Genomic DNA, 20,024 nt, shown 5'->3' with positions numbered 1-20,024 from the left:
GTATATGTGTATATACGTATATATGTGTGTATGTATGTGTGTGTGTATATATATGTATATATATATACACATATATATACACATATATATATACATATATATATATATATGTATATATATATATACCTTTAAAACCCACTTTTAGGAGTACCTGGGTGGCTCAGTCGGTTAAGCATCCAACTTCAGCTCAGGTCATGATCTCGCAGTTTGTGGGTTCGAGCCCCACATCAGACTCTCTGCTGTCAGCATGGAGCCCGCTTCAGATCCTCTGTCCCTCTCTATTTCTGCCCTTCTCCTGCTCACACTCTCTCTCAAAAATAAATAAACATTTTTAAAAAACCATTTTTACCATCTGTGTTTCTTTTCCAGCCATTTTTATTATTTCTTTCATCGCAAGAGCACAGCTACAAGTAAGTTTGCTGTGTCGGGGAAGGGATGACCCCCACTCCGCATGTCAGATGCACTAGAAAGGGTCACTGCCTGGAAGAGGCATTTGTCTATGCCCCCAAGACCAGGCCTGCCTGATGCTCTGTGTCTGCCTCACTGCTTTCTGGAACCTTCCTGCCCAGCTAGGAATAATACCTGCTGGGGGGCCCCCAGTCTTAGCCGATGGTTCCACAACATCCCCCTCATCCCCTGGGCCTGGCTGCTTCCTCTGCCATGTGGTTCTCGGCCCCAAGCCAGCAGGGAGGCAGACCAGGGTGAGAGCAGAAGGGAGCCTCACGGTGTTAATTGGTGCTAACGAATTCCTGCAGCCCCGTCTTTCCGTCTTTCCTCCACCGCTGCGGGGAGGCAGCTTTGCACTTTGCATCCTGAAGTCAAGCGGCCCCTTCCCCATGCCCTAGGTGTCCTGCACACATGAGAAGGGTGGGAGCAAAGAGGGTGTTAGTGTTAAAAATAGCACCTTCTCTGTGCCGGGGTCCTTCCTAAGCGCTTTTCGTGGATGCTACTCGTTTAAGCTCCGCAACAAGGCAGGCATTATTCGGAATCCCAATGTACAGCAGATAAGCAGCCAGTATATCCTGAGTCCTTACTCTCTCCAGTCTCCATCCCAGGCCAGGGACAGACTTTGCCCCAGCAGGTGGTTGCTGTCAATCATTTTCTCTGTTTGATAGAAGAGGAAACAGGCCCGGAGAGGTTAGGTAATTCCACGAAGGTCACACAGCCAGCGAGTGGCAGAGACAGGATTTGGACTCAGATGGGGCTGATTCTAAAGTCTGACGCTCTTTACCACCACCCCAAACATCCTCTCTGAGGGGCCCCCACTTACAATCCTGTCTCAATCTTGTGGATACAGGAGGTGCCTGTAGAGACCCCGGGCCGTCCCCTCCCCTCCAGCCTCGGGTCACACCTGCAGGGAGTCACATGCTGCAAAGACTTGCTTCTGGCCCTGGATGCCTCGCTGCTCCAGGCTCCTGCCTGCCCCCTCCCTACGCTGTGACCCATCCATTCTCCACAGGCCTCCTCCGTGGCGTGGCGAAAGAGCAACTTAGGCTCCCCGGCTCCTGGCTTTCCTTTCCTGGCCTGGAATGTGGCAGCAGAAGTCACAAGGGGGGAGGAGCCCAGTAGTGCTGCCCGGTGCTCCTGGGGTGAATGTGGCAGGAGCCAGGGCGCTGGGGGCCCAGGTTTGGCCTCTCTTGACTATCGATTTGCTGGGGTCCAAAAGGAAGGATTTTGCAGCAACAGCTCGGCACAGTGTGCATTTCTCTCTCTCTCTCTTGCTCACTCATGCCTGACTCTACTGACCTTGTAGCAGCTCGAGGACCTGGGGGGCGGGGTACAGTGATGCAAAAGTATTCAATAAAAAACTCCGACCCGCTGATCCCCACCCTCGTTCTTGAGTCTGACGCTTCCTGTTCTTTGACTTCCACGCTTCAATTTTCTCATCTGAAAGTGGGCATAAAAACAGAACCTGTTTCACAGAGTTCTTGTAAGGAATAAGTGAGATGACGTATCTCACATGCTTTAAAGGATAGTCCTGGCTCACGGTGAGTCCTAGAGGGATGTTGGTTATGGTCCTCATTTGTTATTATGAAGCTAATCCCCAGGGATCAGGCAACGTGGGCCAACCCCTGAAGGCATGGGGTAAACCTGGAGATTGAATACAAGCATTGGGGCTTCCAGAACCTTCTTTGCCACTGACTAGCTGGGTGACCCAGGGCGAGCTGCCTGCTCCCCACCCCACCTGCTGCTCCCCCCCTTACCCCAATCCCATGCTTCAGTTTCTCATCTGCAAAATCCAGATGGTTGTAAGGATTAAATGAAATAATAAGTATAGAGTGCTTAACACAGTGCCTAGACATAAATGGTGGCTATTATCATCATTATCACTACTTACTCTCTGAGAGGTTGTCATGGGGACGGGAACAAAGAGCAAGTTTTTTTTTTCTTGGTTTGTAACTAAGGACACAGGGACCCAAAAAGTCAAAATGACTGACCTGAACTCCACCGCCAATTTCTGGCATAGCTGGGATTTAAGAACATAGTAGCACCAGTCCCTCATACTAATAAACTGACTTGCTGTCTACAAACTGTCTCCAGGGGCACAGGCTTGTTTATCCTAGCCTGAGACCTGGTCATTTTGCCTCCGTTTTTTTTTTTTTTCTTTTTTTAATGTTTATTCATTTTTGAGAGAGAGAGAGAGCAGGGGAGGGACAGAGAGAGACGGAGGCACAGAATCCGAAGCAGGCTCCAGGCTCTGAGCTGTCAGCACAGAGGCTGTCATGGGGCTCAAACCCACAAACCATGAGATCATGACCTGAGCCGAAGTCAGACGCTCAACCGACTGAGCCACCCAGGCGCCTGTTGCCTCCGTTTTATAAAATGGGTTTTTATTGGGGCACCTGGGGGCTCAGTCGGTTAAGGGTCCAACCTCAGCTCAGGTCATGGTCTCACGGTGTGTGAGTTCGAGCCCCGCATCAGGCTCTCTGCTGTCAGCGCAGAGCCTGCTTGGGATCCTCTGTCTCCCACCTAAGCCCCTCCCTTCCTTGTACTCTCTCTCTCTCTCTCTCAAAAGTACATAAACAGACATTTAAAATAGATTTTTATTTTTTAGGGCAGTTTTAGGCTGACGGCAAAATAGAGCAGAAAATACAGACTGCCCACCCACCCCTGCCCCCAAACACAGACATCGCGTTTCTATCAACGTCCTGCACGTGGCAGAGAGGGACATTTGCTACGATCCATAAACCTACACTGACACGTCATTGTCACCCAAAGTCCATAGCTTGCATCAGGGTTCCTGCCTGGTGTCGTTCAGTCTGTGGGTTTCGACAAATGTGTGATGTCCTGTGCCTACCGTTAAGGAGCGTACAGAATAGTTTCACTGCTCCAAAATCCTCTGTGCCCCGCCTATTCCTCCCGTCTCCCCCTTCGCCCCTGGCAGCCTCTGATCTGTTTGCTGTCTCCATAGCTTGCCTTTTCCAGAAGGTCATGTAGCTGGAATCATACCGTATGTGGCCTTTTCAGACGGACTTCCTTCACTTCATGACATGCGCGTCAGCTTCCTCCGTGTCTTTTCCTGGCTTGAGAGCTCATTTCTTCTTAGTGCTGAATGATATTCCGTTGTCTGGATGTACTGTTGAGGTTACCCACTCCCCTGCTGAAGGACATCTCGGTTGCTTCCAAGTTTGGGCAATTACGAACGAGGCTGTTTACCGCTATAAACACCTAGTGTGGGTGTTGGTGTCGACGTAGGTTTTCAACTCCTTTGGGTAAATGCCAAGGAGCATAATCAATGGATAGTATGGTAAGACTATGTTTAGTCTGGTAAGACACTGTCACCCTGTCTTCCAAAGTGGCTGTGCCACCTTGTGTTTGCACCAGCAATGAAGGACAGTCCCTGTGTCTCCACACCCTCACCCGTGTTTGGTGCTGTCACCCTGGGGAGCTTTGCTCCCATTTTGCAGGTGGGGAGACTGAGGTGCAGAGAGGGGAAGGCTTGGCCCCGGCAGTGACAGATCGTCCTCCCCCTCTCCCTTCTCCCTGTGCCAAAAACTCACAGTGTGGGGACCGATGTGTGTTCTTTGGCTCAGGAGTCATTTTTCCAGTGGGTTCTGTGCCCTTCCCAGCAGGCTTGGGGCAGAGTGTCACCTGCAGGGAGAGGCTCCTCTGGTGGTCACCTCAGCAAGCATCTTCGCAGAGGTGATCCTGGAACACAGGGCAAAGCTGCAGGCCGGGCTGTTTCTCTCTCCTTCCGTGGATGGTGGGGTGGTTATGGTAGGTGCTATCTGGCTTACACTTCCCCCGGGGAACCCCAAGTAGGAAACTCGGGGCCCTTCCATGCTCTCCTTTCTTTGTCCCCTGGGGGACACAGAGACTGTGGAAGACAGGCCTGTCCCAGCGAAGCAGCAGGGCAGCACAGGGAAGGATCTGTGTCCAAAAAGACAAGAGACCAATGCGGTGCGGCAGAAAGAGCCCAGGTTGGAGCCACACTGTCCCAGAGGCGAATCTTGCCTCCATCACTGCCTCTTGGGTTGACCTTGGGCTCCAACTCTCCGAGCCTCCATTACTTCATCTGTAAAATGGTCATAAACCCCCTCTAGGACTGTGGGTAAAGACAGATGGAGACAATGGACCTAAAGCGACCCAGCCCCTGAAACGGCTCACCTTGAAATCCTTGACCTTGGGTCCCCATGTCTGATGATGGCAGAAAACACTCATCTTCCCACCTCCAGGGGGCCCCGGCAGGATTTTGTCCTTTGGGAAAGAAATCTGGAGGAAGACGATTAGGAATTTGGATTAGCACACGCGGCTGCGGGCGGCTAAAGACCACGTTCCGGGCTGAGGAAGAGTTTGGGGATGGAGATCATCTGCGAACTTTTAGAGATGCAGAGTGTTCGTCCAGCCCCAGACCTACTGCACCAGAATCTACATGTTAACAAGATGCCCCGGGGGTTCATTCATGTTTGAGGACCCCTGCCTTAACAGCGAGTTAAGGAGAAGACACCCCCAGCTAGCCTTTACCTACCCCAGCCAATCCACGGGGAACTGTTGAGCACAGAAGGCCAAGGCAGAGAGGGAGAGAAAGAGGCAGAAAACAAAACCCTTCCCAGGACGGCAAAGATCTACCTAGGACAGTATTGCCCGCACCTCATGGAGTACCTTCTTCAAAACTTTTAAAATCCCCTGCTAGTTAGTACCTGAGACCGGTCAGGGCCTACAGTGCCCCCAGTGCAAGATGCCTGGGAGCCTGGCCTGGACCCCGCCTGAGCCTCAGCCCCCCATTCGTCTCCTTCGGGTACCCTTTCACCTTTCCCCCCAGGGCATGGGGTTGGCTAGATAACCCTCCACCAGGAGCACCGGGACTCACACTTGGGGAGCTGTCCCAGAGCCCTGTAACCAGCTCTCAACTCCAAGAGGGCGGACGGGTGGGTGGCTGGTTCCCACAATCGGGCTGGTGCTATCGTTTCTGCAGGGTGGAGGTCACGGGAGATGGCGCCACTGAAATGGGGCTGCCACACTGATGAGGAGCGATTCCCGTGCAGACTCAGGACAAGTTCAGGCCTCTGGGCTGCCATCAGTCCGCTGCTGACCCTCGGGCTCGAGCCCTGTGCGTGAGTCTGTGTGGTGGCTCTCGCCCATCCATGATTTGCCCATAGTGTCACCTCTGGCCTACAGCACAGAGTGACAGGGGTGTTAGCGAACGACCTTTGCCCTGGTGCCAGCCTCCGTGACCAGCCAGGGCACGTCTCCACCCCAGTGCAGTCTTCTGCGGCCTAAAGCACTTGTCATTCCCACCCTGGCATTCTGAATGGTCAACTTATGACCACAAAACGAATGATGCTTCTCGGTCTCCCACATATTGGGTAAGACTCACATTTATGGGCATCATCAATAAAGCAGATGAAGACCCTTTGAGAAAGTCAGGGGAAGCTGCTGTTTCTGGACAACCCAACGGATGATGCAGCGTCACGACTGATGCGACTGGCCTGAAAGAAACAGGAGCAGGGGGCTGCAGAGGTGAGCAGATCCATACCGTTCTGATAACGAGCAGGTTCCTAAGAACCACGGCGTTGTGAACAATAACCGCGTTCTCGTCTTTTTCTCATGGTGGAAGACAAAGGATTAATCAGGAATGACATGTTGGACAATAAAGAACAGGAAAAGAAGATGGCTCTTGGATTCTGTTAGGAATCTTCATCCGCACGGACTGGGCAATAAACAAGTTAGTTTCTTTCCTGTACGCGTGATTATAAATCTTCATTGATAAATCACCGTGCCCCACATGGGCCAAGAATCGTGCGGTGCATTTTTTTTAATGTTTATTTATTTCTGAGACAGAGAGAGACAGAGCATGAGTGGGGGAGGGGCAGAGAGAGAGAGGAAGACACAGAACCCGAAGCGGGCTCCAGGCTCCGAGCTGTCAGCACAGAGCCCGACGCCGGGCTCGAACTCACAAACTGTGAGATCATGACCTGAGCTGAAGTCGGACGCTCAATCGACTGAGCCACCCAGGCGCCCCTGTGTAGTGCATTTTAAAATCAAATTGTTTGGGGCGCCTGGGTGGCGCAGTCGGTTAAGCGTCCGACTTCAGCCACGCGGTCCGTGAGTTCGAGCCCTGCGTCAGGCTCTGGGCTGATAGCTCAGAGCCTGGAGCCTGTTTCTGATTCTGTGTCTCCCTCTCTCTCTGCCCCTCCCCCGTTCATGCTCTGTCTCTCTCTGTCCCAAAAATAAATAAATGTTGAAAAAAAAAATTAAAAAAAAAATAAATAAAATAAATAAATAAAATAAAATTGTATATATAAACATGGATCCTCCCCCAACACACAAATTTCCACAAGGCCCCCACGCACTAAGGGAAGCTCCTTCCGGGGGTGGAGATAAGCCTTGTTCTTGTGAACCAGAATCAGCACATCTTGCAGTGGGCAGAGACCTTGGCCACCATCTGGTCCAAAGCCTGCTCTTTACAAATGATAAGGGGCTGAAATGCAACAATGACACCTCGGGGTATTTAACATGGATGAGCTGGTGAGTGCTGGGAGCTCAGAAAAGGGAGAGGACAGAGTGTCCAGGCGACGGGAGTATCCTCGGAATGAAAGGGCTTTTTCTGCTGAGCCAACCTAGAGGAGACTGGTGCGGAACATTCCTTAGGCAGCGGTAGGGGAATCAGGCACTGAGGGGGAGAGTGAGCAGGACCTGGGGGAGGGGGGGCGGGCACTGTCGGGGACTCGTCTGGCTGGAGTGCATCCGGGAAGGGCGGCTGGGCTGTAAGCGGATCTCTGAGACCTGTCTCTGAGTCTCTGGAGGCCCCACCCTTGCCCTCCAAATTGAAGAGCTTCTCTCCCATGAGGCCATCTGGATACATGCCATTCTCATTCCTGGGGGCATCTTCGGGAAAGCCAAGGGCGGCTAACCCTGGGTGGTACCTGGAGCCACTGAGTTTGCACACTGTTTCAAGCCAAAGCACGGAAATCCAAAGCCACGGCCCCTCTCTGAAGCTGTTTCAGGCCGACTCCCCTCGCCTCCTCCTGTCCCTGACGTGCCTGTAATCTTGTCTTCAGTGGAAAGATTTTAAAAGCCTCTGGCTAAGATGTTGAAGCCCAGGTTAACATTCAAGTACGTTGCCTGAGAGATGGAAATGAAACAGCCCCTTCCTCTCGGTTCTGCGGGGTTTGTGAAGCACCTTCTTACCCGTCCGCCAACGGGCGCCCACCATACTCTATGGTGAAAATCAGTGTTTCCCAGAATCCCAGGAAGACTTATTTAAACACACTGCTGGACCCCACCTCCAGAGTTTCTGCATCAGTGAGCCTGGTGTGGGACCCAAGAATCTGCGTTTATAACCAGCTCCCAGGCGAAGCTGCTGCTGGTCTGGGACCCACACTTTGAGAACCACTGATGTAGGTGTGATCAAAGTTGAGGTTCAAAAGGAACTCAAGGCTGGATATGTGGTTCCCAGGTCCCAGGTGGCTCTTTACAAGGAACCACTCACACCCTCTGTTGGTAGTTGGGGGCATGGCAGGGTGGTTTTCCCCCTTTCTTCTTTTTTTCCCAAACATTTTTCATCTTTATCTATTTATTTCAACTAAGTTCATTTATTTATTCTAAGAGAAAGAAGGAGAGAGAGAGAGTAAGTGGGGAGGTGGCAGAGAGAGAGAGAGAGAGAGAGAGAACCCCAGGCAGGCTCCGCACTGTCAGCACAGAGCCAGAGGCGGGGTCCGAACCCACGAACCGTGAGACGGTGACCTGAGCCCAAGTGAGACGCTTCACCAACAGAGCTACCCAGGTGCCCCAAACATTTTCCAACTTTAATAAATGTTTGCCAGTCGGTATTTCTAGAGTAGATGGGTTTCTGTAATCTCATTCTGTAAATGAGTAAACCGAGGCTTGGCGAGGCCATGGGGCTTTGGTAAGCCACATGCTCACGCGTGGCAAAGCTTGAGCTGGAACTCAGACTTCCTGATTCCTTTCCCTGCACCCCGGAGGAGTCCTAACCCACAAGCTCCTCAGGCAGATACCCTGTCCCCAGTGCTCTGTCACTGAGATCCCATAACAGTTCTTCGCGACCAGTGTTGTTATTCTTCTCCGTGTTGGAGAGGAGGAGACCGAGGTACAAGGAGGTCAAACAACTGTTCTGATCACGCAGATAGCGTGGGGAAACCAGAATTTGAACCCAGGCATCGTGGCCCCAGAGCGCAGCCCTTAACCGCCGCACGCTATGCAAGTAGGCGGTGTTTCTGGAACACGTCTGTCTCTGGGCTGCGCATGCAGTGTCTGCCTGTGCAAACCATCTTCCCTCCCTGCGACTAAACGTGCCTGTTTACCATCGTGGCCCCAGAGAGAGCTGGAAGAACAGACTGGGGGCGGGGGCGGGGAGGCGCTGACCTCCGGCTTCCCTCACTGAACCCCGTTCTGTGGCTCTTCCTCCTTCATCCACTTCCGTGCCTCCCACAAGTGTGCAGCACGCCTATGGACACACACACCCACATGCGCTCACACAGGCTCACAGAGTGGGGCACGGGTGAAGAGCCTGTGGCCCAGGTGAGGGTGTCCCCAGCCAAGGACACACAGATGTGCCTACTTTCAGGAGGCTCCCCGATCACCACCCCTCAGATACAGGGTGAAGGATGACACCCCACGTCGGGGGCCCCCTTGCCAAAGTCGGTATTATGTGCATTGTCTAGGGGCCAGGGAGAAAGGGAGTGAGGGACAAGGAGAGAGAGAGTGGGCGAGAGATGGACTGAGGCAGGGACAGGAACATAGAGACAAAAGCACACACAGACATGAGAGGACAGGGGGGCAGAGCTGGAGGACAGACAGGAGGAAGAGAGAGCATGAATGTCCAGCGGAGGGAAGGCAAGAGGAAGGAGAGCCCCCAGCCAGGCATGAGGAGCAGTGGGGGGGGTGGGGGGTGAAGGGCAGAGTGGGAAAGGCAGGCACGAGTGGGGTCTGTTGGTGCAGAAGTGTGGCGAGGTCACAGACACGCAGATTCGAGGCATGGAAAGGCGGGGACAGTGGCGACACGAGGTGGAGAGAACTCGGGAACTGAGGCAGGTAGCGGGGGAGAGAGACTGGGAAGACAATGGAAAAGAGATAGGAAGGGAGAACTGGGGACCAGGAGAATTGTATAGAGGGAAAGGGCCGAAGCGATGCGCTGGAACCACCGAGAAAAAGAGCAGTCCCTGCCCTCAAGCAGCTCCTCCTCCTCCAGGAAGCCCAACACACAAACAGGAAATGACAAAACAATGCGCAAGTGCAGAAGGAAGCTCCGGGAATATGGAATGTGGCACAGAGGCTGGCATCTGAACCATCACAGTCCTGGTCATAGTCCAGGGAGGCTCCCTGGAGGAGGCAACATCGGAGGAAAGAAAGAGGAAGACTCCGATGGGCGCTGAGGGGGGAGCGATGGGCAAGAGTGTCACGGAGACAGGAAGCCTAGGGATTAAAGGGGCTGGGGTGTGCCTCGGAGGGCCCTGTTGGGGCTTCATCCTGAAGGCATCAGGGAGCCCCCTGATGGATTTCAAGGAGGCAGGTCTGTGTGTGTTTCCTCAGGGAAGCCTGAGCTGCTGGGTAGAGAATGATTGGTGGGCACAAGATAGGAGGCAGGAGGATCAGTCAGGGAGGCCCAAGCAAAATAAATGGCTGCACTGGGCAGTGGTAATGGAGATGGAGAGGAGGGGAAGGATTTGAGGGGCAGTGAGGTCTGCGGGGCCTGTCGACCGAGCACCCAAGGGCAGGCGGGATGTGCCTGTAGGTCAGGGGATGGCATGAACGAGGCGGCCAGTGAGCACAGGAGGAACACCCCCTTCCTCTGGGGCTCCATGGCTTTGGAAATTCCCCTCCGTTCCCTGCTACGGTGCAGCAGGTCTGGGATGTGTCCCCACGTCCGTGGGCAAGGACCAAGCCCTTCTCACTCCCAACATGGCACCCGGGCAAATGAACACACTAGTCAGGGCGGAGCCTGACTTTGAGAGACCCAGCGCCTCACTCTGGGGTGCCGGGACCGGAGCCAAGGGGTTACTAAGGCAGAAGCTAAAGGTGATGTCTTATTGGATTGATTGAGCCGTTACCCAGCATGCCCCATGTGTCAGCCATGCCTTGTGATTGGAAAGAGAGAACACATGGTCAGAGCCCATCCAAAGAGGACAAATCTACTTAGTTCTGGCCATTACGACACAGTTTGGATCAGGCCACTGTGGAGGTCGTGTCAGGAGAGCCACCTAGAGGAGGTGCCATTTGAGCTGGGCTTTGAAAGATGAATAGGAGTCTGCCAGGCAGAGAAAGCTGGGTGGAGGCATCCGAGGCCAAGGAGAGAGCATAGTCTAAAGCATCGAGGCGCCAAAGTGTCTAGGGGAGACAAGCCCACTCTCATTTACTCCCCAATTTGCAGGGCATTCCCTCAGTTTCCCTCGGCTTCCATTGCAGCTCCGTGCCTGGTCCCAGAGATCACCTTCCCATTAGACCACCAGCATCCAACTCCTTCCTCAGGCTCTGCTTTCGGGAGACTCCAAACTAAGATGGGCTGCGGGGTGGGAGACCTGGGGCAGGAGGTATCGTGGTATAGACAACTGCACTACAGAAAACGCATTTCTGAGTATCTTCTCTGGGCCAAACCCTTGATTTGGCAAGCGGATGCAGAGTTCTTTGACAGGGTCCTCACGCTCCCAGACCTCCGTCCTGACTGGGGACATGAGACAAGAGGGGTGAGCCACCAGCACGTGAGGGATCAGGAACGTTTTCTGTCTGCCTTTGGAGCGTGTCACATGGGTTGTGGGCAGCAGATTGATGTTCCTAATTACATTTGGCTCAAGCTGATATTAAGTATTTGTCTCATTCCCAGAGCCCACAATGCCGGCGGATGGTGGGGAAGGTGCCAAGAGGCATGCTGGGTAGCTGAGGCTAACAATCTGGGATTTTAAATATCCACGAGAGATAAAAGTGGACAAGTCACAGCCATGGGGGAAGGGTGACTGGTGTTCTTGAGTACCTTTAATGGCTTCCAAGAAGGACTGGAGGGGTCCTAGAAAAGGTCCTGAGGTCCATCTTCCTGTCTTGAAGGCTGACCTACCCAAGACCGTGGAGACAGGGAATGCAACCCATTTCTGATGCTGGATAGCTAGATGATGGAGATGTTTTTGTGGATCTAATTTAAATTTCTTCTAATGCAGGTCAAAGGTTTATTTTGCTTGATTCGTTGTTAATGGCATTACAGATTCACCAAGCACCAACTGTTTGCAGGGGTGGGGGGTACTCAGTAACAGGGCATGCCTTCGTGCTCAGGACACTTGTCAGCTCACCGTCTCGACTGACGGCAAGCTCATGAAAACAAGACTAGGCACTCAGGGGCAACAGGGGGAGTATGGGGGCTGGAGTTGCCAAGGGTATAGCTTCAAGCAATGTGGCCAAAGGCACAAAGTCCCACATGGAAATAGGAAGGGTGTGCACAGAGGAGCATCTGCTCCCCAAGAGAACTGGTAAGTCATTCCAACTCCTCACCTGTGGAACCAGGACTAAGAGCTGTCCTTCCACATCCTAGGACAAGTGTGAAGCTCAAATAAGGAAGCAGGTATGACTGCACCCTGGAAGCCACCGAGCCAAGGCACAAGGCTGTGCCTGATCTAAAAAGACTTCTGGGGGCGTCTGGGTGGCTCAGGTGGTTAAGCAGAGGCTCTTCATTTCAGCTTAGATCGTGATCTCAGGGTTTGTGAGAGCTGCGTTGTCAGCGCGGAGCCTGCTTGGGATTCTCTCTCTCTCTCTCTCTCTCACTCTCTCTCTGTCTTTCTCTCTCTCTCTCCCTCTGCCCCTTTCCTGCTCAGGAGCTCGCTCTCTGTCTCTCTCAAAAATAAATAACCATTTAAAAAATTTAAAAAAAAAAAGACTTCTGTTCAAGTCCTATCTCTGTCACTGTGTAATCTTGGGCAGGTCCTCTCCCCTCTCTTGAGTCTGTTCACTCAACCAAATGAAGATGATAATTCCTTCCTCATACTCTTGCATGTAGGATTACAGGAGGAAATGAAAATAAAAATAGCAGGGCGATCCACAAAGCACTCTACAGGTGCTGATTACTCTATTATTGTAGTCTACTCGGTGGGCTCCTTGAAGGCAGGCAGCCAATCTCCCCTGTTCTGCCAGCACCTGCCACGGAGCAGGTGCCCCTACGCCACTTGGTCCACTGGGTCCTAGTTCATTACTTGGTACAACCGCGGTGGAGCTGGAAGCCAGCACTTCCGGGCTTGCAGAGGGAGAGGGGTGCGCGAAGATTCCTCCCGCCTCCGCCTCCCTGTCCACTAACCCCTCCTCTCCGGAGTCTCAGCGGTTCAGTATCTGCCAAACCTGTTCTGCTCAGGTGCTCGGGAGGGGGGCCTCCCTTCCAGTGGTTGTCCCTCAAGTCCATCAGCAGCTCCAGGGCATGGTGTGACCCAGGTCAGGATGAGTGCACTACACAGGTCGCGCCTATGTTCCCCCAGAGCAGCGCTGCACCCAAATGTGGACTCACCTAGGGCAGGGTTCGTCCAACCTCGAGAAGACAGCTTTTACAACATGGGGTTCCGTGGAGACCTCGTGGCGACGTGGAAAGAGCGGGCGCCAGGAGAAGCGCCTGGAGTCAAGTATGGCCGTGTGCCCTTGTCTAAGTCACTTCCCAGTCTGGTCCTGAGTTTCCTCCTCTGTGAAACTGGCTGCAATTCCCTCTGGGCTGGCCAATCGCTGCGGGACTTAGGTTCAAAAGACTGCTAGCGCGGCCCCCCTCCCGCGACCCTGTGCGGGTCCGGCGAGGCCTGCAGCCGCCACGCCCCTCTCCGCTGCCGCGCGGCACTCTCGGCCGGGGCGGACGTCGCCAACCTCCAGGGGGCGAGCCCGCGGGCTTCTCGGCCCACGCGGCGCCTCGGTCGTCTGGCGTGTGACTTCAGCAGCGTCCCCGGGCCAACGGGGCCCTCGAGCGCCGGGGTGGCCGCGCGCGCCCGCAGCCAGCAGGTGCCAGGGCCCGGCCTCTCCCGGACGCGTGGCGTCCGCGGGCGCGAAGGGGTTAAGGCCGCGGGGCCGGGGCGCCAGGCCCGGGCTCCGGCAGCGGCGGTGCCCGGCGGCGGGCTAGCGAGCCCCAGGCGCAGGGCAGGGCAGCGGGCGTGCGTGCGCTTCCTCCTCCTCCTCCTCTTCCTCCTCCTCCTCCCTCCGCCTCCTCCTTTGTAGCGAGTTCCCGGCCCCTCTTCCTCCCCCCGCCCCCCAGCCTGGGCCCTCTCCCCCTCTCCCTTTCTTCCTGCCTCGCCTTCCTGCGGCGAAGGAGGCTCATTTATTATAAATGCACATTCGGGGCTGACATCAGCGGCGAGCGGCGGGCGAGCGCCGACGAGCGGTCCCTGCGCGCTGCCCGCCCGGAGCGCGGCCCCAGGCTCAGCGGAGCCGCCCGCGGGGCGCGGGGAGCGGGGAGCGCGCCCAGAGCTGCCCGCGCCGCGCCGGACCGCTTCCCGCCGCCGCCTCGGGCCCGCGGTGGACCCCGGCCGCCGCCCCCGCACGCCGCGCCCGCGCCCCCGCACCGCCCCGGAGTTTCTGCATGACTGTCACAAAGGTAAGCGCCGCTCGCCCGCCCTGCGCCCGGGACCCGCCGGCGCCTGCAGCCCCCGGCCTCGGCTGCTGGGGGCGCGGGGGTGTGGGCGTGGGGAGGGGGGCACTGGTGCCGGGAAGGTGCGGCGCGCGCCTCCTCTGCTTCCCCGGTCCCTCCAGTCGTTCCGGGCCCCAGGGACTGCGGAGGGAAGGGGGTTGGATGCCGCTTTAGCAGCCGCGGTGGTTGGGACGACATCTCTCCGCACCGGCCCACCCCGCGACTGCATTTTTAACCCTGTTTAGGATGCTGCATTTTTAACCCCTGGAGAGCAGTGTTAGGCAGCTGCGTGGTGTCCCCCATTGGAGCGCGCCACGGGGAGCGTCGCTGGCAGGACAGTGGGTGTGGGAACGGGTTTGTCGTCCTGGGGAAGGCCATCCGAGGGGAAAGCCCACCCCACCTGCTGGCCTCTGCCGCCCATCCCGCGAACTCTGGCCCCACTCCAGAGTTACTCAGTGGAGAAGGCGCTCCCCAGCCCCGGGAGTTGCTACCAGGGATAGGACAGGTTCTGTGGCGACTGGCTTAAAGAGGGAACGTGACAGGGAAGGCAGAGATGCGCATTCTGGCAGTTCCCATATTGGAAGAGAGTTCTTGGACTGTTGGCACTGGGGCCCAGGTTCATTGGAGAGACTTCGGGGCCTCCCTGGTATGGAAAGCTGACCAGGGTGGTAGAAAGTGCCCAGGATTAGGAGACCTGAGGAGACCTGAGTTCACTCCCCGGATCACCCCCAAACCCCGTGGATGACCTTGGCTGGGCCCTTCTGCTTTGGGCCTCAGTTTCCTCTTGTGGAATATGAGGACGATAATGTGGATCCTGGGGCTGGTGACAGACAGTGGAAGAACCAAGAAGAAGATCCAGGGTGTGAACCCACACTTCTCAGAGCGCTCCTTCAGGGTAAGGCGCTCACAGCCTGGCCTTGGCATTCGGTCCGGCAATCCACACACCCAAGGCCAGATTCCAGTAGCTGCCCACCTGGCTGTCAGAATCGGAGAGTCGGAGGCCAACATGGAGAGGGCAGCTTACTCGTGGTCAGAGTAGTGGACCAGATGGAGGGTCAGCTGTGGAGGTGATGGGAGGGGTGGTCCTGGCTCCTTCTGATAAGCCAGGGGCTACCAGTGCCCCCATGAAATCTGTCTGCCATAAGACAGCATGTCTGTTCAGGGTCTTTGAGCTCAGTGCCCAAATTGCCTCTTAGAAACACTGCGGGAAGATGTGCCTGGGGGCTGAGGGTCTGCTTTGGCTAGTACCGGCAGGGCTGGCTGGGAAGGATTATTATCATTAAGGTTATTAATGTCGAAGACACAAGCAGGCCGAGGCAGAAGAGTAATGGATGGGCCTGGATGAGAGATAAAGGATATGAGATTTGTAATAATAGCACTCACATCTGACTCAATGCCTCCCCTGCGCCTCTTTATGTGCATGAGCTCAGGTAGTCTTCCTTCCCAGGAGGCCTGCAAGGAAGGAATGTTCAGCCCCCTTTAAGAGAGGAAGAAGCAGAGGCTCAGAGAGGTCAAGTGACTTGCCTAAGGTCACACAGCGAGTAAGTAGCAGAACTGGGGTTTGCCTTCAGATGCGTCTCAATCTATGGCCTGGGATCTTTCCATTGCTCTACACTGTTGAGTACCCTGGGGATTGGGTTATTCCCAGGGAAGGGGGTCAGTAGTTGGAGGCTCAGGCCCTGGGGTGGAGACGCCATGAAGGAGGGTAGTTGTCTGCTAAATTCATTGGCAGGCCAAGCCTCTCGGTATCTAGTGATTATTCACTAATGCCCTCCCCTTTCCCCCACCCCCCGCCAAACCCTTCTGTATGTTTCTCCTGTTCTAACCAATGTGGCATCGGTTTAAGCCAGCTCAGAGGATTAAATAAAATCTCCACTTTAACCCTATCTTCTCTCCCCTTGGCCAGCCCTTCACAGACCGGAAGTGTTCACGTGGGGAGGGCTACAAGAACAGGAGAAATGCAGGAGAGGGGTCTGGGGGCAGTCCGGCTGCCTGAGAGCCTGCTGGAAGAGCCTGCGCCATGATTTCCAGAAGAACCACAGTGCTCTGGGAGTCTGAAGCCTGACCTCTAGTCCTCAGTCACCCACACACAGGCTGTGTGATCTTGGGCCAGTCACTCCCATCTCTAAGCCTGTGTTTTCCCATCTGTGAGATGCAGCAGTGAGTTTCATTGATGTCTTGGGTCCCTTCTGCTGGGCCTTGGTACAGCTTCGGTGAGGAAGTCAGCTCTGATGGAGACTGGGGGACTCTCTGTTCTGGGGAGGGGAGGGGAGGGGTTGGTCTAGTTATAAGCCAGATATGAAGAAGAATCCTGAAGGGGGTCTGGAAGGTGAAATCACTGCTTACCAACTGGAGTGACAGGCAGGGGAGGAATGGATTAGAGGGCGAGACCCCAGCCCTTGCTGAACCTCCTCGAGGCAAAGGTCCTCCCTCTCTGGTGAGCCTCGGCTGCCTGCCCCTTGGAGTCCTCAGGGCCAGGGTTAGGTGTGGATTGCAGCAGGTCTTATTACCTCAGAGGGCCTGGAAAGTGCACAAGAGGAAACCAGATGACGAGCTGCTAGACCTTCAGTAGGACTTCCTGAGAGCAGGTGGTCCTCCATTTTCCATTTACCATCCCCATTCCCACACGTAGCCCAGCCGCCTTCGCGGTGAGGTCCAGCCGCTAAAGTGGCACATAGATCCTGGGCGGTTCTGGAGGGACCCCTGCCCTAAATGGCACTAGAGCTAAAGAGCCCTGCGGATCTCTGGAGGGTGGCCTTCTCGCCCGATGGCATGATTCCTGGTTATGACGTTTTTTCAGCTCTATCTTCTTGTGTGTAGTTTCGTAAGCTGTCTTAGCTTCTTTATGTAACGAGGAGGAAAAGGAAGAAGAAAAGAAGGGATGCGGCTTCCCAGACCAGAACCATCCATGGGAGTAAGGTCCTTCCTGCCCCCAGTCTCAGTCCAGTATCTGTCCAGAGGGCAAGTCAGTGTTGAGGGAACGAAGGCCGCTTTCCCAGGAGCAGGATGATTTTGTTCTTTGGGTTCTCACGCCTGCTCTTTATACTTTTTCTGTCTCTGTGCCACTTCAGTCATATGTCAGTGCTTCTCTGGTTCTAAATAGGTTTCTAAACTGCCATCAACTAGAAAAACAGAACAAAATACATTAGAATTGTGTGTAGAGCACAAGTCAATAGGCTATAAGAAAAGTCTGCACGGGCGCCCGGGTGGCTCCGTCGGTTAAAGCGTCCGACTTCGGCTCGGGTCGTGATCTCGCGGTTCGTGAGTTTGAGCCCCACGTCGGGCTCTGTGCTGACAGCTCAGAGCCCGGAAGCTGCTTCAGATTCTGTGTCTCCCTCTCTCTCTGCCCCTCCCCCACCCGTGCCGTGTGTGCGTGTGTGTGTGTGTGTGTGTGTGTGTGTGTGTGTCTGTCTCACAAAAACAAATAAACATTAAATTTTTTTTTTTTTAAAGAAGTCCGCCAGCTGTCATGCAGGACTTTGCAAACCCCTTTTGTTGCTTCTAGGGCCTTTGGAGTGATTTCTTGGCTTTTGTCTGGATGTGACCAGACTGGACCGTGGGGCTTGGAGGTAAGGAAGGTGATGACTTATAGTGACTGGGCTGCCTTGTTCCCAGGTGCGACTTGTTGGGTTAGACGCCAGTGAGCTCGGTGCTTTCTGCGTTCCCACGGTCAGCTCAGGGGGTCAGCGGTCCAAGAACAAAGAGCCCTGAGGAGCAGGAGTGCCTGACGCACCTCAGAAGGTCTTAGGAGAAGGAGTGAGTGCAAGGAGAAGACTCCAGATGCCAGCATCCCCCTCTAAGCAGCCAATTCCAGGTTCACAAGTGTTATCAGCAGTCACACTGTGGCCCCTCGTTCTGTAGGTCACCCCTTCTCTCTTCTGTGCCTGTCCCAGCAGAGCACGGCTCGGGGAGGGGAGCCCATGGCTCCTCCTGAACGCATTGGGGCTGAGGACAGGGTTGCCTTGCCCAGGTAGTTACTAACAGGCCTTCATTTGGCAAGGTCATGTGTCTCTCGGGCCCCGAAGAGTGGCCCCAAGTCATCCAAATCTCTCCCTTGACAAATAGGGGAACTGAGACCCAGGGAGCAAATTATAACTTGCCTAAAGCAAGTGCTTTTCCCACCCGGCTGCCCTGCAAGGGGCCCCCCAGGCAGCCTGAGTGGGGACAGGGCCCCACTCCAGTCACCCCATTGCATCGGCCTGGCCTGGATGCTGGTGTCTGAGATTCTCTCTGCTGGGCAGCCACCCCCCTTGTTGAAAACTCCTCAGGGGTCCAGGTGTATGGGAGCCCTTGCTACACCCAGGGTCAGGATGGGGAGGAAGAGATACAAAGCCCTTCTGCCTCCGACTCCTGGACCCAGGATCTAGCTTACCCAGGAGATGCCTGGACTCCCAGACATTCCACTTCCCAGCACTTCTTTCCTGTCTGGCCCTTACTGGGAGAAGAAATGAGAGAGCAAGCCTGTCACAGAGCCAGCTCAAAGGCGGAGACATTACCCGCACAGACCCAGCTCCCAGAAACCCGGGGGTGGCGTGGGGCTTCTGCTTCTCTGTTCCGTGTACCCATTATACCTCCTCCCTCCACTCAGTTCTTCTTCCAGAGCCCTGGCATTCTCATGCTGAAGGTCTGTGGCTAACATTCACCCATTCGTATCTGAGCTCCTATTCTGGGCCAGGCCCCGTGTGAGGCATTAAGGTCACAGAATGCCTAAGCCACAGGCCCTGCTGTCTGGAACCTTGGAGAAGATGGGTGGGGAAGGAGATGTGCCAAAGTCCTGAGTTAGGAGTCTCAGCGTCCAGCGGGCACAAGCCAGGAGAGGTCTTTGGTCTGCATACTTTAAGTGTTCATAACTTCAGGATCTTTCCTTCCTTACTGTCTTTCCCTCCAGGCAATGCAGCTCACTCTCAGAAGAGCTCCGATGAGTTACTTTCTTCCCATATGTGCCCAGATGCCCCGTGTTCTCTTGCCTGGGGCATTGCCACCTTAGCACCTGTGGCAGCCCGCAGAGGCATCTGGGATGCATCGTGGGGCTCCCCAGGGCCCCAGAAGCCCCCTGGCTAGCTGGCCGTGTGGAGTCAGACTAGACTTGAGCTTGGCCGGCCTGGGAGTGTGGACACTGGCTAGACCAACGGCCTGGCAGCATCGGTCCCTGGCAGCTCGGAGATGGAGTGAGTTTTTCCATTTCTCTCCCAGGTTGGCTAGCCTGGAGCAGACATGGCCTCAGCCACCGCCGGCTCCTGGCACCGGGGCGGCCCAGATTCTGATTTGGATATGCTAGCCACAGAATTTGTCTGGTGTCCAGGAGATGAGAGAATGTGCACATTCCCTCTGTGCCCAGCCCCCTCTCCTTCCGGCTTCTCCTGATCAGCTTGTTCTGTTCCCCTTCCTTTCCCTGCCTGGGGACCCTGCAGGCTCAGGCCCAGCCCCCGGAGTAGCCTGGAGCCTGGGAAGCTTAGAGCAGCTGGCACGGAGCAGGCCCTGCCAGGCAAGGACAGATGCAAATCCGTGGCTTCCACATGAAAAGAAGCTGTTTAGAATGAGCCTCTCCTTTGTGGGCCTGGAGTGTGGAACCAGCTGCAGAGAAGGCACAAGTCGGTGGGGTGGGGACAATGGAGGAGGAGCCGTCACCCGCCTTTCTTTGCCCTCTCCCTCCCCCTCCCCCAGGAGGCCCCTGGAGGGGCCTTCCTAATTGGTTTCTGGCTGGCACCCTCCTTCCAATTAATTAACACAGCAACGGGAGGCACCCGGGTCTGCTCAGGACAGTCCCACTTACAGAAAACAAACATGGGCTACTGCACTGAATCCCTCCGAGGATCCCAGGGTGAGGAGGGTTCCCCCTATTTACAGATGAATAAATAGAGTCTCCGAGTGAAAACATGGCCACACCCAAATCACAGAGCTAATGTGGGTCAGAGCTGGGATGCACACCCAGGTCTTCTGACTTTGAGCCAGAACCTTCACAATCCAATCACTCATGGTCCACATCCTA

At 55.1% G+C, this 20,024-nt stretch overlaps 1 protein-coding gene and 1 long non-coding RNA gene across 5 annotated transcripts in view; one reads left to right on the top strand and one right to left on the bottom strand.

Annotated features, from left to right (window-relative positions):
- Positions 1-353: 353 nt before the first annotated feature.
- On the bottom strand, positions 354-13,587 carry LOC122467616. Of its 2 annotated transcripts, XR_006293027.1 has the most exons (5): positions 12,938-13,587; positions 4,609-4,698; positions 4,002-4,149; positions 3,451-3,707; positions 354-850 (listed from the first exon to the last, which is right to left on the bottom strand). It is a non-coding gene; the product is annotated as an uncharacterized LOC122467616 (long non-coding RNA). The 2 variants fall into 2 exon arrangements; XR_006293026.1 differs by lacking the exon at positions 354-850 and having other exon boundaries at positions 3,451-4,149.
- Positions 13,588-13,866: 279 nt separating this feature from the next.
- The window catches only part of CORO2B (coronin 2B), a 132,769-nt gene continuing 126,611 nt past the window's right edge, over positions 13,867-20,024 (top strand). Inside the window, exons 1-2 of one of the 3 annotated variants that reach the window (XM_043554055.1) lie at positions 13,929-14,002; positions 15,483-15,576. Coding sequence is in view for 1 of the 3 variants with exons in the window: in XM_043554054.1 (XP_043409989.1) it covers positions 13,988-14,002 (15 nt within the window). In the remaining 2 variants the exon portion in view is untranslated. Of the gene's footprint in view, positions 14,003-15,482; positions 15,577-20,024 lie in introns of all 3 variants that reach the window. The other 2 variants (XM_043554054.1, XR_006293025.1) reach the window with 2 other exon arrangements.

This window comes from Prionailurus bengalensis, chromosome B3 (assembly GCF_016509475.1).
Source record: "Prionailurus bengalensis isolate Pbe53 chromosome B3, Fcat_Pben_1.1_paternal_pri, whole genome shotgun sequence".
Lineage (NCBI taxonomy): Eukaryota > Metazoa > Chordata > Mammalia > Carnivora > Felidae > Prionailurus > Prionailurus bengalensis.
The sequence above is the reverse complement of the archived record's forward strand: the minus strand, read 5'-3'. Positions and strand labels throughout refer to the sequence as shown.